Source organism: Watersipora subatra, chromosome 1, assembly GCF_963576615.1.
Source record: "Watersipora subatra chromosome 1, tzWatSuba1.1, whole genome shotgun sequence".
Classification (NCBI taxonomy): domain Eukaryota; kingdom Metazoa; phylum Bryozoa; class Gymnolaemata; order Cheilostomatida; family Watersiporidae; genus Watersipora; species Watersipora subatra.
Genome location: NC_088708.1, coordinates 26,753,508 through 26,769,970, shown reverse-complemented (window position 1 = coordinate 26,769,970; position 16,463 = coordinate 26,753,508). Strand labels below are relative to the sequence as shown.

Here is a 16,463-nt window from a genome sequence, read left to right as displayed (position 1 = left end):
TACAAGCTCTTAAAAGCTCAAAAACAAGCAGTTAATCGCAGCCACACGAGACCGCCGTAGTTTGGATTCGCTTTCCAAAACGGCTCAAATGTGATGTAGTTGTGGTAAATGGTTTCTGTTTACACTTTCATGCAACCTTATTCGTCAAAATATTTTCACAAATATACTTCCTGCATTCAATAAAACTATGTCTATTGTTCTTACGCGTCTGTTTTATCGTCATTGTAATGCTGTCACTTTTAGCAGTGATATCTTATAACTTACCGTACAAATTCGTTAAACTTTTTAACCTTAGCTCGAAGGAGTACATATCATTGTCTGATAATCATGACGAGTCTGTCGGTCACCTGTGATACTCGAAAAGTGCTGCAGAAATTATTTGCGAAGTATTGGGTCACATGATCAGATTACGACTCGCCGATTAGATCAAACCGAAACAAAACTGTAAAGTAGCGAGCATCTATATTTGATACGGGGTCTTCGGTAAAAGCCGAAGTGTTTGTCATAAACTAGTGCTACGAGAAGTTTTATGTTTAGCTTTTTATTGGCCTTTCAAATCACGTGAGAACATCACGTGACAAGACAATAACCAAATTATCATGACTACGTCAGAGAAATAAAGAGGTTCAAATCTACGGCAGCTTTTCGTTTTTGAGCTTTTAAGAGCTTGTAATCACATTTCCACATATTTTGCACCTACAACACAGCAGAGTAAGACATGGTGAATCTTTTCATATCAAATAACTGTAATGTGAATTTTGTTGCAAGTCAACCTTAAGCTTTCTTTAATCCTGAAACGCATCTGTTGGACAATTTGACTAACTTTTTTTTTCTCCGCTTCTGCAAATCACTACAAGACACCCTGTTTCATTTTTAAATAACATGTACAAACAACAAAATTAAAAAAGAATTTGCATCTAGGCATAAGTCTCCAAAAGTTTACCATAAGCAAAAAACTTTATCTCACTATTAAAATTAAAAGAATAACAGGATTTCTCGCTTGTATCTAATTACGAACTCAAGAGGCTCTGTCTACACACTGCAAATATAAAAACCTATTAAAAGTAAAGACCACACTTTTACCTTCCATAAGCTCAGCTAAAAAGGGTATAGTTTCTGGTAAAAGTGTCATAAAGTCTTCACCGAGCTTGTTGCTGAGATCCTGAAGCACACGCAGAGCTCCTTTTCTAACCTGCAAGTGAATATCAAACATGTGAGTTCTACTTGAACAGCTTTGAGTTCAATGATGAAAGCTAATTTCATGACATCAAAAATTTTGAAGTATGAAAACCTTCATAAGATTTTAGGTTTTTAATTGTGAAAAATGACCACACAAAATTTATAGAAAAGGTAACCAATCAAAATGTAAAGTTTACCAGTTTGTCCACAATAGTGCTTACCTCTGCCGAGGAGTGGCGAGTTTTCAAACAGATCTGATAAGTCAGGGGTTTCCAGAGAGAGTCATCCCCCGCAGCTATCGCCAGTTGACTCAAACAAGGAACAAGATGATCGGTTACGTAGCTCTCTCCATCGATGATTTTGTTTTCAAGCTACGGAAAATGTAATTTAGCCCAAAAATAGACTTTCTGTCATTGATATATTGCTAGCAGACTGAATACATGATGAATATGTTACTAGTACACTGAATACATAATGGATATGTTACTAGTACAATGAATACATATTGGATATCACTAGCAGACATGGTATGAGTCTCATACGAAACTCGGTATTGCCCTTGTCCTACATCCTGAAGCGAAAGACTAATTATTTGTTCACATCTGTACTTAAACACTCAATAATTTCATCATTTTAACACAGCGCTTACTATCATACAGTAAACACTGTATTTACCCAACTTTGCTTAACATGAAGGCGGCCTTAATATAAAATGACAAAACACAAAAGATTTAGGGTCGTGTAAGTTCTAGAGAGAGAGCACACATGTACCTGGTCCACCAATGGCTGCATGAGAACGTTCATTCTCTCTTTAGTCACAAAGCCATCCATGTCATAAAGGAAGCACTTGTACAGGCAGTTCAATATAGCCTTACAAACTAAAGCATCCTTAGCTTCAGCTTGATCGCTAGTACCAAAAGGGCTATCAATGTCTGCAATAAAATAAACAATATAAAAGAAATATTGATGTTAAACTAAGAACAACAAAAATCAAATCGTTTTTAACTTCAACGCAAAAAGGCTTACCAGATTTAGAGTTATTGGCAGCATTCAAAGTGTCAGCAGCATTCTTGATGATATGAGATGCGAAGAGAGAAAACAATCCTCGCAGAGTTTCTGCAATGCTAATAAGAGAGAAGAGAGAGACAGTTAATTATAAATACAGAGTAGATGTAGTACAATCAGTACTGTAAACTAAACATAACCTTGCAGTTTTCTCTGATGGATCAGAGAAGGAAGCATGATGCGACAGAGAAGAAAACTCCCAAAGACTTCACCACAATGATAAAGTAACTAATTGTAATGTACCAATCATTTGACTTCTATTTTAATTGAAATGCTGATATGAGGAACGGATAGAAAGAACCCTATCTGATAGTACTTTGAGTAACAGAGTCATCACTTTGCTGGGACGAGAAACCTGGTAGTTGTACACTTACTGGTTTGACAGTCTGTAGAAGGTAATGAGTCTGTCTCCAACCTCGCATTCCCTCGTAGCCCATCCACACAGCTAGACACAATTCATCATCAAGATATTACTAGATGCATTAGTGCACGGGTTGACAGACATGAATAAATACTGCCATGAAGTAAGAAGGCTATACAGGCACCAGACACCAAAGAATGCTTTATCGTAACAATATTTGCGAATATCTTAAATGATCTCTCTGTACACCGGAGTGGCCAAGTGATACATGTATTATCATTGAAAAGTTTTATACACAAACACTTTGCAAGTACAGTGCACCCTCAGGATACCATTACCCTGATATACGATTTTTTCACCTTATGAAACGGAACATGATGATTTTTTTCTTCAACATACAAACCTTTTTCATCATACGAATTCAATAAAATTTTCGCCCGAGTTCAAATTTGGCAGTCGGTATGCTTATAACGTACGTCAAAATAACAAAGATACCAAAATGCTGTTCACCGAAAATATTTTCGCAATGCCTGAAAAAGACAAGATGACCGATTTCTCTGAATTTAGCGATTCTGGTGTGTGAAACGGTAATTTTTCCCATTGCAACTAGCAGCAAAGTTGGAATTGCGATCTCTTTAAACAAATGAGTGGTCAGACAACTTCTATTAACCTGCCAACAAAAATCTATTTCATTACAAAAACAGTATCGTTTGGGCTTTCTTGCCGAATTAGGTTTGAAAAAGTTTTAAACAGGTCTAATAAAAATTATATCGAAAGAGAAGACAGAAACTCAGTAAAATAGTTAAAAATACATACTAAAGGTTAGCTTCAAGTGTCTGTGTTCAGTAAGCTAAACTTATTTGAGGTTAATTCAAAGTTTATGTTATACATATGTCTGTCTTGAAGGTAAGAACTTCCTATGGTACATTATAATGCTACAGTTTATTTCAGAATATAACCACTGAATATAATAAAGTTACTGTAGGTAACTATAGTTAAAAAGGTTAATATACTATTTTGTTACTATATTTTAATACTAGCTGTGCTACCTAGTGTTGCCCGGGTAATAAAAGTCTGTGGACGGTAATTGATTTGTATTTAACATATAACAACATTTTTCATTCTAACTTTCAAACTACGTATCATAAGAGAAGTGTTTTGTGTTGTTGAAAGAAATTAAGAGAGAAAATAAAAACAACTGTAAAGGTTTTTAACCTTTGTCAAATAACAGTGACTTTCAAACTTCGTACCATGAAGAAAAGGTTTTGTGCAGGATAACTAAATTAAAAATAAATAAAACAACTGTAAAGGTTCCCAAGCAACTGTAAGATCAAAATTTCATAACTAGAAAGAAGTGTTTTGTTGAAATAAATTAGAATGGAAAATAAAAATGTAAAGGTACTTGGATGTAAATGTGAAATCATTAGCAAGTAGTGGCTTAATATAGTTTATTTCGTGCGATTACAATAAAAAATTATTTGGTACACAATTATACGATTTCAAATCATTTCAGTGTTGGCATGCAAAAATTGGCATGCCAATTTTCGCATGCCAACACTGAAACGAACTGAAATCATATAATTGTATACCAAATAAATTTGGATTGTAATCGTAACAAAATAGACTATATTTAGCCACTACTTGCTAATGATTTCACATTTATATTTAAACACCTTTGCATGTTTATTTTTCTTTCTAATTTATTTTAATGAAACACTTCTTTCAAGTTATGAAATTTTAAATTTACGGTTGTTTGAAAACCTTAACAGTTGTTTTATTTATTTTTAATTTAGTTGCCCTGCACAAAACTTTTTCCTCATGATATGGAGTATCATGAGTATCAGAAAGTTACAGTCGTTTGACAAAGTTTGTCATGCGTGTGTTGGCATGCGAAAATATCGTAGGCTATAATAGACATACATGGAGTGGTATAGAAGCCCATAGTCATTATCTAATGCAATCACCTCGTGGTAAAAATCATCATCATTAAAAAGTAGTAATAAAATACTACGTTAACCTTAGTAACTATAGGTACCTACAATGACTTTAGCGCATTTTGTGGTTATGATCTCTAAGATAATATAACATTACAATGTAATAAGTGGCGAGTTCTTACCTTCGAGACAGACGTGTAACACGAACGCTGAATCTAACTTAAATGAATTTAGTTTACTAAACACATACTTGAAGGAAGTTTTAGTATATATTTTAGTAAACTTCAAACTTCTAACAAAAAATTGACGAATCGTTTTCATTATAACGCATACCGGATATAACAGATCCGAATAACTCACCATGGCAAGTTTAGCGATGCGTTTAGCGATAATTACTGAATTATCGTTGGAGTTTAGGCGTTGGTTAAAAACTTAGCCAACAGCAAGTTTAGCGACAATCTATTATCTTTTAATATATCTTATTAAAATATAATAGATTCTCTTTTAATAAGATATCTAATCAGTACACAAACCGCCAAATTTTAAGTTTGTAAATAAATTTTTATCGATATTGTGGGGCGGAACAAATTAGCTGTAACGAAAACAAGACAATGAAGCATCGTGTGTGTTGCATATACTTGGGTCTCAAAGTGTTTTTTCCCAAAATATTTGGAGGTCCAAAAACAGGGGCATCGTAACGTGTGGGCGCAATGCTAAAATAATAGCTATAGCTGGACAAATGACGAATACACAAATACACATACGACCAACTTTGAGAACTATATATATAGATGTACAGCAGTTATATAAAATTTTGAAGATTTTTACCAGGGAATGTTTGCATTAAATAATTACTATGGTTTCTATACTCCTACATATGATTTTTTCACCATACGATGCCAACCCTGGAACGGATCAAAATCGTATCCTGAAGGTGCCCTATACTACTGACAAAGTGTATTACCAATTGGCTCTTGCCAAAGCTTACCACCCGTTTCCAATCATGGATACGAACCACTGGTTGATAATAAAGAAAAAAAAGAACTAAAAGCTCAGCTGGAAATGTTGTTAAGGCTTCACAACAAACCAACCAGACTCGTTAACTTCTGTATGCAAATATTATACCAACTATCTTCTAGTAAACTATGCGAGGCAGCGCAACTGGAATGAAAAGTTGAAGAAACGAGACCCGTCCCTTTAGTGAGAGTATCCACCGACATGTAATGTAGAATAAACAGAAATAGAGTAATTTTCCATGGAGATCGTGGCAATTAGTACTGCTGAATGGTGTTCAGCTCACCATTTAATCCACAAGTCCAGCTCAGAACCAAAGGGGTCTAAGGGGTCTTTCATAGATATAATATACATTGACAATTTAATTGCTGTTAATATTAGAAAAACTGGGTACCTTTTCAACAGAATGCTTTTTAACAAATCCTTTATCAACTATTCATTACTGATTATTGAACGCAAAATTAAGAGTTGTCTTTTTTTCTAACCACCATAATAATGAGGAGACAACTTATTATAGATATTTAATGATAGTTTATTTCACTTATGTGAATACCTGCCTATGATAATGTTCTAATAGCGTTAAAGTTTAGGCACTTGAAAAAAGTCTTCTGATTTTTCTAGTGCCAGCCAGAAGCTGCAATGAATAAGCATATCAGAGAGAAAAGCATGTGGGGAACATACTTTCAAAATACACAAAACTGTTGCTACTGTAAGACAATCTAAATGGAAGGAACTAAAACACTAATGCTGTGTAAAAGGATGATACCTTGAAATACATCGGCCTGAAGGAGGCCTCCGACAGTTTGACAACCATCTTGAGTACAGCTGCTATGACTGTACCCTCTGTGGATTCAACTTCCTGTAGGTCGGCCTAGAAGAGAACACATACTTGTGAGCAAGTTTATTATTCCCTGACCTTGTCACAATGGAAGTTCATAGTAAAATGACAGTCGCAAGCTATATATAGACAGCAAACCAGCCATTACGTGTAGCAAACCAAATGTGTAAAAGCATGCATCCCTTTCATTGTCCAAAATCAAATTATTTGGATTCCATCCATCGCCTGAGACCAACTGCAAACCAAACCAACACAAAAATTTTTTGATTTTCATAAAGCGAACCTGTTGTATACAATTCCATCACTGTATTAATACAGAAAGCCTGCGACATGCAACACATCCCATGAGTATCCGCGACAAAACTCTTAATACAACGATGACAAGCTGCGAATAAAAAATTAAAGTACCAACTTTCTACTGGTGCAGCGCAAAGAATAAAGCAGGTGTGAATGCATGACAAGGAAGTGGTGAAACAACGCTTCCCTATAATGCTGCCACTAAAGTATATAAAGCTTTCCATGCTAATAGTGGCCCTTGCTCAAAACGCTCTGGCATCGTTCACGTTTCAAAAGTCTATTTTGGGTGCTAGGTGACTCCGTGAATTTAAATGTCTCCACAAAGGAGCTTCTCATCATTAAGACAAATTTATTGCCACATCATAAAATAAGAAGTGATCTTTGATAGTGAACTTGAAGATGTAATTTCATTGATCAATGCACTTCTTACATACATATTCTTGAACAATTCTGATTAGATATAAACAATTGTGAAGATAACAATTTAAACAATTACTCATCCATGGTAGTGAGCATTGATTTTAGCTTAAATAACAGCACTATAACAACATGCGTAGACACTTGCATCAGCCCGGCTTATGGAGAGTTGAAAGGAGACACGAGTGAGAAGACGAATAATTTACCGAAGAGTGTGAAGCCCTGTAGTCTAGAGCCAGCAGCAGAAAGTCAAGGAGTTTATGGTGCGAGCCAGCGAGGTCCTCCCGTGACATGCGCTCCACGTGCTCAGCCACAACAGCCATCAGCTGCTCAACAGCCATCTGTAAAATACACATTCTGTCTCGTATGGGTTTTACAGAACCAAACGCGATCTGGAAATAGCTTCATAACAAGCTGAACATGATGGTAACATCAATGAGGCTAACATTTCAACGGAGCAAAACTAGTTTGGCAAAAAAGATAAAAAATGGATAAATTGATCCAACTTGTGTAACTAAAGCTACATGGACTGCAACAAAAACCGGCGACCATTTCGCAAAAAAGAGATGAGGTTTTTGCATACTATTTTCTAGACAGAAGATTTCTTGTCTACTGGTTGTTTCTTTCCCTTACAAAGAAAAATATTTCTTAAAAAGTCTCTATGTGACATCTGCTGAGCTTTATAAGGCGATAGCCGCGAGACTACATTAACTTCCATAAGAAATATCATACAAAATAATGCTGTAGACCTTGGTAGACAAGTTATCTTACCTTGTCAGCAGACACTTCGGCGTAAACTTTACTGAATACGGGAACGAGGACACGAGGAGCAAACTCTTTGGCAGCACATTCTCTGACAATAATAAACATTGAAAGTCAGCTAAACAGAGCATTGAACATCATCATTTCCAAGCATTCTGTCATGCTGACAATGACCTATTGTTTATCAATGTCTATCTAATGATAACCTTGTTAATCAAAGCATTTACCTTAGCTACAGAGCACTTGAAATAATAGAAAAATGGCTCTAACCATATCATTGGACTAACTAAAATGTGTGAACCCACATTTTACTACTACAATTGTGAATTATATATTATTAATTGATAGTCCAAAACTAAGCCATTATGGGCTTGCTGACTTTTTAAAATGCTGCAACAGCGAGTTGGCAGAGCATTCACGATAGAATTTAATTTTATAGGGATACGCGAATACAGAACGACGGCTTGGTAACAATTCATCCAGAATCTTATCGGTGATAAAGCTTAATTTTTTATTTATAATATTACTTGATCATGCAAAGTTTTAAGAGAACATTTTATATCACATGTATAATAAAACACAACTGCTAATATGTATCCATGACAATTAAACAAAGCACTATGTTAGTCCCCCTCCCCTGTTAAACCTCCTTCAAGTTCATTTATAAGTTTTAGAGGCATAGCGAAGGCAGAAAGAAATAACATGTTTTATATCAAGTTTGGCCACCAATCAACTATAAGCTACTAATACAAACACTGAGTAGGGAATAAAGGATGAGAATCACGGGATGTATGAATAAGACGTCTTGTGTACAATACATGCGTTAACACGTTTACAAAATATCCCTTAGCAAAGTGTGTTGGATATAACAGGAAACTTTCAACCAATAAAAAGGCGAGGGAAAATCCAATGGAAACAACAGCACTTGCTGCCCAACTGGTACGCCTAAAGCTAATCAATGAAACGCATTGTTTAGGCAATACTCGCTCATGGATAACATTTCTGTTGGTGAATTACAAAGTTCATTACAGGAAAATTTTTCATTGAACTATCCAAACACATTGATTTTCCTTCCTGGTAAATCTCTGATTAGGGGAATAGACATTCGGTAATGGATAATCCTTAACATTGATCAGGCTGCCCGATGGAAGTAACTTTCCCAGTCAGAAATAACACAAGCGTACCTGTCCAAGCTGCTGTTTTTATGCCAATAATACTTTTCATCTGGTAAAAATTTTAGACCTTCTGCAAACGTGTAAGTGTAATTTGAACAATGAAAAACCCAATTGAAAATAGATGCAAACTTCCATAATCCTAAACACCAAATGAACAGGCTGTGGGATAAACTACCGTAGAGTTTTCAGCCTCAGAGGAAGCTGTGCCTTATAGCCCTTGTAGACATCACCACCCAATTTTACAATCCCACTGTGGGTGCTGATCTCCCTCAGAATATCAGGAAGGTAGCCACTGAGAAATGTTGGTACCGCCTCTATCACTTTTTGAAGAGCTGTGACAGCACTGATCCAGAGCAGGTGGTTGCTGCAACAAACATGAACCAATGTTGAATAATGTAGCAGACTGAAGGGTGCTTTTGACTCCCAAAGACTAGACTCCCAAATTCAAATAGCTGTAACATTTATTACGGTAGGGGCAGTCCATGGTACGCAAGAGCTGAGTCTTCAAGACCTTATGGACAGAATATCACTCGGAAAATCACCAGGAAACATGTGGCCTGAGATATTCACCAATATTTAATGTTTGTAGGCTACAATAGCCCACAAAACAGAGATGTTTAATGAATGCTAAAAAAGCTTTCATTTGATTGAGCCGAAGGTTATCTTCTAATTGATGAAGTAAAAACCATGTCGATATGATCTTGAAAAAAGTCACATGCAGAGGACAACTCCAAGTTTATGGATAAGCATAGGTTTCCAAAATTAGTAATTACTCATCGCAGACCCCAAATCGAACTAAATATTTTTTCCGACTACTAAAAGCTTAAGAAATGCTATAGTCCCATAACATAAAAAATTTCTACCATGCCTGAGCTGACGAAACAAAACCCTCTACAATCTGTACGGGAAAAAATGACATGAATATGGTTTTTATATAGTACAGTATAGTACCAAAGACTATGAATACTGGGTACTAGCAAGATATTGTTGATGAAGCACTTGATGTGGATGTTGCAGTTTGCCCTTTCAGTTAATTGTGTGTCTGTTTTATTTTAGCAATTGGTAAAAATATAACATTAAGCAAAAATAAATATAGTTACAATATTGATTAAAGAAAAAACAGGAATAAATGAAAGCCTAATTTCTACATAAGGTATGAGGCTCGCATGCGCAGTAGCACTGCAGCTAGTCAAGGCACTGAGCCCACAGAAGTTGGTATGACTTGACAATGAAGACAACATTCATCATTTCATCAAAATTTGAAAAGTAGGCTGGTCTTGGTTAATTTAGGTTAAACAAGTGGCTCTTGACATCTCATTTAAAGCTATTGAGTGTTTAGATTTTACATAAGTCTATTGGGAGACTCATAGATATAGTAAACCCTATATCTATGGGTTTACTATATCTATGGGGAGACTGCTCCATTGTGATGGAGCTCTATATTCAATTGTTTTTTGACCAGAAGCAGTATATAAATATTGGTTATGGTATATTGGTTTTCAAAAATCTAGTACCATACTGAGGATCTTTTTTACTGTGTAATGTACAGTATAATGTACAGTATAATGTGCAGTATTATGTACAGTATTATGTACACGCACAGCTGATAGTCCACTATATGAATGCCACAAAAGGTAAAAACCCCGCATTACTAATGTAATACCAAACTGGAAAACACGATTGCAAATAATCCTTCAATTCTTCCAGTTGCCCAGTGCATTCACAAGAAATCGCTCAAGATTGGTTGAGCTATCCATAATAAAGTCGTGTGATTGGCTGGCAGATACTCTCGACTGATTGATCGTTAGCCCAAGCAATGTTTACAATACGTGCATTTCAATGGCGGCAACTACAAAACACAGTATTGTTTCATGATGGAAGACAATGGTGACTGGGCGCAGCGTGAAATCAACATTCAATAACACCGAATAGATGGCATAATAGAGCAACTTGGCAAGCTGTCTACTTATTGACTAAAATGTGTGTAGAATGATTAGTCGGCGGAATGCATAGACAGTCTATACTTAAAGGCCACTCCCTCTGGATTCTGTTCATTACTTTGCAAAGATTGTAAGAGTCAAGTTCTGTTCTCTAAGGTAACTCTTTCTCTATTGTGACAATCTGTAAATTAGTTCCACTGAGACTTGTATTGTTGACTCTCTATGATTAGTATATTGTTATATAGTATATTGTTGACTTACTATGATTAGTAATATTGAATGTTTGAATAATAATATTAGTAATATTGAATGTTTGAGTAGAAATATTAGCAATAATAGTAATATTAGTGATAATAGTAATAATAGTAATATTGAATTGTTAAGCCAGGGGAGAAGAGCGTTATAGGGATACAGATCTTTTAATTTTTGAAACATTTTTTTATTCATGACGAGTAAATAGTATTGAGCGTCTCTATGATTACACAAGTACTGGCCATTTGACTTTATGTTGATTTATAATCGACTCCTCAAGACCGACCATTACTATAAGCAAAACATGTAACTGGAATAAGTATGCGATGAAGAGGATAAACTGTAATGTTAATCTTTAGTAAATATTAGCTCGACTCGCCGTAGTCTCGATCTGACAAAGCTTTAAACAATGTCCTGATACTAGCCCATCCTGTGTAATCATACTTTGTGCTACTGAATCACTACTGGATGCTGCTTTGTTGAAAGCGAAATGCATGATAATAATAATAATTTTTCACAAAAACATGCTCAGATCTTGTGATTCTTTCTATATTTATAAGCCTTCGAGTTCATTTAAAAAGGAGTAAGGTAAATGGTAAAAGTAAATAGATGTAGCCGCGAGTTGAGATTGCAACGGAGAAAGTAAGATATTGGAAGAGGAAGAAAGCCTGACTTTTGTCTGACTCCATTAGCCATGAGTGAAGCGAGCTCTTGTGCATCGTTAATCAAGAAAAGAGATTACAATGAGCAATTATTCACCAAATGAAAACAATAAAGCGACATGCATTTGGCCATAACAATGGTGGAATTCTTAAACGATTGCACTCACACCTTGACAGAAGGCATCATTCAAAATCTTTCCATTGAGTTGTATTAATATATTTTCTTCATAAACACTTTGCCAACAATATCATTGCTTGAGATACACTTATAACTTCCCTGGCCAGCTTGCCATTTGAAGAAAGCTAGTTTATTTGTTCTGTTATAAAAACAACTCATTGCAAGCCGTTAAACCTGATGAATGCTTCTGTGAGACAAAAGCGTGCAAGATGAAAAGTCAAATTGAATGAGAGGAATATTTTCCAACTAAATCTTCCAGCATTTTTTTTTCATAATTTCTAATGAAGCAGAGCAAACAGAAAATATATAACTTTAAGTAAATTAAAGTTAGAATTGAATTAGGTAAAATTAGTTCTAACCAAATTTCACCCTGAATTGCTGGAACAGAACAATGGTTGACTCTTTCTCAAAGAAGGTTCCGCTGACGGGTAATTACAGGGGATAGTCTTCAAATAGAACTGGAGATTTGAGCTGAGAAATAAAACTGAGGCATTGTGTTTGAAATGAATAATGAAAGAAGGGGCTAAAAATGGAAATTTCAAGGCATGAGCTATTTGAAATGCACCTGGAATCAAATACTGTATATTTCATTCATCGCTGAGATTGGTAGGTCTACTTCAAGTACTCCTTGAGTAGGATACTCCATAGAAAGATATTTGGCATTGTAAATGCTAGCGGAAATGTAGACAAAAGAATCCCTTGAAGCAAACAGACTTAGGGATTGTCTCACAACGGATGGCAAGTATGCGTGCGCTTCCAGAATTGCGTTGCGTTGATCGGGAACTTAACAAGTTGCAAGTTTACGAAATAACTCTGCTGTGACACTAATTATTGTGCCTAGACTGGACAATTTATTTGCAATACTAGCAACTACCAATTCCGTATATTAATGAGCTCGACAATGATTGCTAGCGTTATGCATTAAATATTTAACAATTTTCAGGATGTGACAGCTTTTAAGTCGATAAACTATGAATATGACAACAGTGAAACTGTTAAGGCACTCTAATTATATGACAGTGTGTGTTGTAGAATGCCTCAACACTATTTCATGTTGCGCCTAAGTCTACAGATTATCTTGCTATGTCAGTGGACACTGTCGCAGACATGTGATGACCAACAACCGATTATATGTAAAGAAATAACGAAACACAACTACCGGTGCTATGACTTCAACATGGCTAACGTGGTAAGGCAAACCTTTGTTAACTGGAAAACAAAACATGAATGATGACTAAATGTTTACACATACATTTGCAATTCAATGATGTCGATTCATAATACCATAGATGAGAGATAACATGGAAATTGTGCGCATTGAAAAAATCTCTATTATGAGCTCACATTCAGAAGCATGCAATGCTATTTAAAGTGAGTTCACTGATAAAATGAAAACTTGAAAGTAACCACATTTTAACTTTATTTTAAGCATAAAATTCATTTTAACCAATATGACCTAACTATCATTTCAACCATTTCAATATGAACTGACTTTCTATGCTAATCATTATGAAAGGGCAGATGCCAAACTAATGAAATAAAGTGAAAAAGAAGTAAGCACAGGCTATAAGCTAATCACAGTACCACAGTATCACAGTATCACAATATCACGGTACCACGGTATCACAGTACCACAGTAACACAATATCACAGTATTACAGTACCATAGTATCACAATATCACAGTACCACAATATCACAGTACCACAGTATCACAGTACCACAGTATCACAATATAACAGTATCACAATATCACAGTACCACAATATCACAGTATCACAGTATCACAATATCATAGTATCACAGTATCACAATATCACAGTATCACAGTATCACAATATCACAGTACCACAGTATCACAATATCACAGTACCACAATATCACAGTACCACGGTATCACAGTATCACGGTATCACAGCATCACAATATCACAGTACCACGGTCCCATGGTATCACAACATCACAGTATCACAATACCACAATATCACAGTATCACAATATCACAGTATCACAATATCACAGTATCACAATATCACAGTACCACGATATCACAGTATCACAACATCACAGTATCACAGTACCACAATATCACAATATCACAGCAGCACAGTATCACAATATCACAGTACCACAATATCACAGTACCACAGTATCACAATACCATGGTATCACGGTGTCACGGTATCACAATCAGCTAATTCACAAAATGACATATAATGTTTGTTAGTACTCCGATGAAATAATGCCTGTGAGTTTCCTCCTTAGCTTACATGTCGGAGAACCCGATATGTAAGCTAAGTTGATTCTTGTTGAATGTGCTGAAATCCGAAGTACACAACTTAATTAACTGTTGATATATTCTACAAAGTTGTTTAAACATTTCAGTTAGTTATTGCTTTCAATTTAATGTACAATCCTAGCGACTGATTTTTTAGGTTATTTGTATAAAAAAGGTTAGTAGTAATCAATTATTTGTATAGTGTGTGTGGTTTCAGTTGAAACAGTGTTAACTTAAACTTCCAGTAACAAAAAAACTAATATAAATGGCCATTGTGAAAGTGATAACAAGGGATCTTGACTGCAAACCAGATGGCCCTCAGAGCTGTTGCAATCTTCAAAGATTAACATTTTGACTTGTTGAAAAATCCAGTGCAGTGTTCAATATTTAAAAAGAAAATGCTTTGAAAAAAGCATAATTTGAAGAGTGAAATATTCATGGTTTCACATGCTTTTATGCATCAAAGGACGCCACAAAAATCAACTTTCAAAACACAGGAAATATCAGTATGCATTTTGCTAGTACAGATAAGAAGAGCCAAAGTTTAGAAATCTAATTTTGAATTGAATTCGAGCAATCTTTAGATACTTTCACATCAAATCACCAATTCAGCAACTGAAATGCATGCACCAAACATAAAATAAACACTGTCATAGCAAAGATAGCTAAAATATAGCAGCAACGCCCCAGGTGAAATTAATAAGACGATTACAACAATAAGCTACAAATTTCTAAGTCAAACAATAAGAAATAGAAAGGCAATGATAACACTCAATTCAACTAGGAATATAATCAAAGCGCATAAGAATCTTCTTAAAGTCAACGGTAAAAAGGTAGACCTGGAAATGACTTCAACATCCGTACCAGGACCAACATGTCAGTGGTTAGTTCAAAGCCTTTTGCATCGCTCATGGCTTATTGACTATTGTCATCAACAAGCAGATTTTTTTCATTTCTTAAAATTAACAAAAATGCAACTTGCAGCAGGCAACTTTAATGGCCTAACACAGGTATTACTTGAATATAGAATGAATAAATATAGAATGAATAAATATAGAATGCATAAATATAGAATGAATAAATATAGAATGAATAAATATAAATCTCATCATTTGTTTGTCTGTCGTCTGTGTGTCTAGTTATAGCGATTAAAATCTAGAAAAAAAACCTGCTGAGCACTGTATTTAAACTCGGAAACCCCGCTTATGCAGACAGGCATGCTATCCACTATGCCACACGACCTATTTGCCATACTATGGAATAATTGTGCACATATTTATTAAATCTGTCAATCTTTTATGATGATTGGTTAAAATACCTACACTTCAGCTAGCACATTTGAACTATTTTACTAATAGAAAAATTTTACTAGAAAAAAATACATGCCCAGCCTTCCCCAAAATGATATACATGTATTTACATGTTTATCTAGCATAAACTTAATCAAACTTTTAGCACACACAGAAATAAACAAACACCTTCAATTAAAAGTTAGAATGGTGAATGTTGTATAATGTTGATTAAAAATAAATTTTCCGAGCAACAAATCTTTTTATTACTGTGCGACGCCTGGCATTCCGCTAGTTGCCTAATTTGTTCCAAGATATCACGCAACTTGCTTGCCTAGTTCGTCTCAAATTCACCTCTTTGGTCCTTAAAATAGGAAAAAACTAAATTGAATTTTTAAATTTAGCAATTGTTCAGTAACTGTGGTATTATATTGGTTTGCATCGAGAACTTTTTCTTTTTTTCTTTTCACTTTCACTTAGTTTAGGGTTCATGGTTACGGTTACGGTTAATTTTAATCCATTTCAGTTTTTTCTAGACAGCAAGGTCTATGTTGCAAAAGAAAAAATGAGAATTGTAGTATATGTCTAAAACAAAGTAAAACAAAAACAAACATTATTATAGTAAGAACATCTGTGTCTGTCTGTTCATCCGTCTGTCCAAAACTGGGGTTAGAGGTTAGAATAAAAAATTGCTTTCAACAAGACCCCAATTCGTGACATTCACCTTGCTAATCTGACATTCGAACACTGGCACCAATTGATATCAAAGGTGTTTTTGGATAATTGTGGAGCTACTTTCTCTCTGTGCTTTATTACCGCACCA

At 35.1% G+C, this 16,463-nt stretch overlaps 1 protein-coding gene across 1 annotated transcript in view; it reads right to left on the bottom strand.

Annotated features, from left to right (window-relative positions):
* The window catches only part of LOC137385672 (HEAT repeat-containing protein 1-like), a 68,154-nt gene that overhangs the window by 668 nt on the left and 51,023 nt on the right, over positions 1-16,463 (bottom strand). Inside the window, exons 30-38 of the mRNA XM_068072192.1 lie at positions 9,218-9,406; positions 7,877-7,958; positions 7,312-7,446; positions 6,320-6,424; positions 2,619-2,689; positions 2,206-2,303; positions 1,951-2,111; positions 1,401-1,550; positions 1,084-1,192 (exon numbers count right to left, since the gene is read on the bottom strand). Of these exons, the coding sequence (XP_067928293.1) occupies positions 1,084-1,192; positions 1,401-1,550; positions 1,951-2,111; positions 2,206-2,303; positions 2,619-2,689; positions 6,320-6,424; positions 7,312-7,446; positions 7,877-7,958; positions 9,218-9,406 (1,100 nt within the window). The remainder of the gene's footprint in view (positions 1-1,083; positions 1,193-1,400; positions 1,551-1,950; positions 2,112-2,205; positions 2,304-2,618; positions 2,690-6,319; positions 6,425-7,311; positions 7,447-7,876; positions 7,959-9,217; positions 9,407-16,463) is intronic.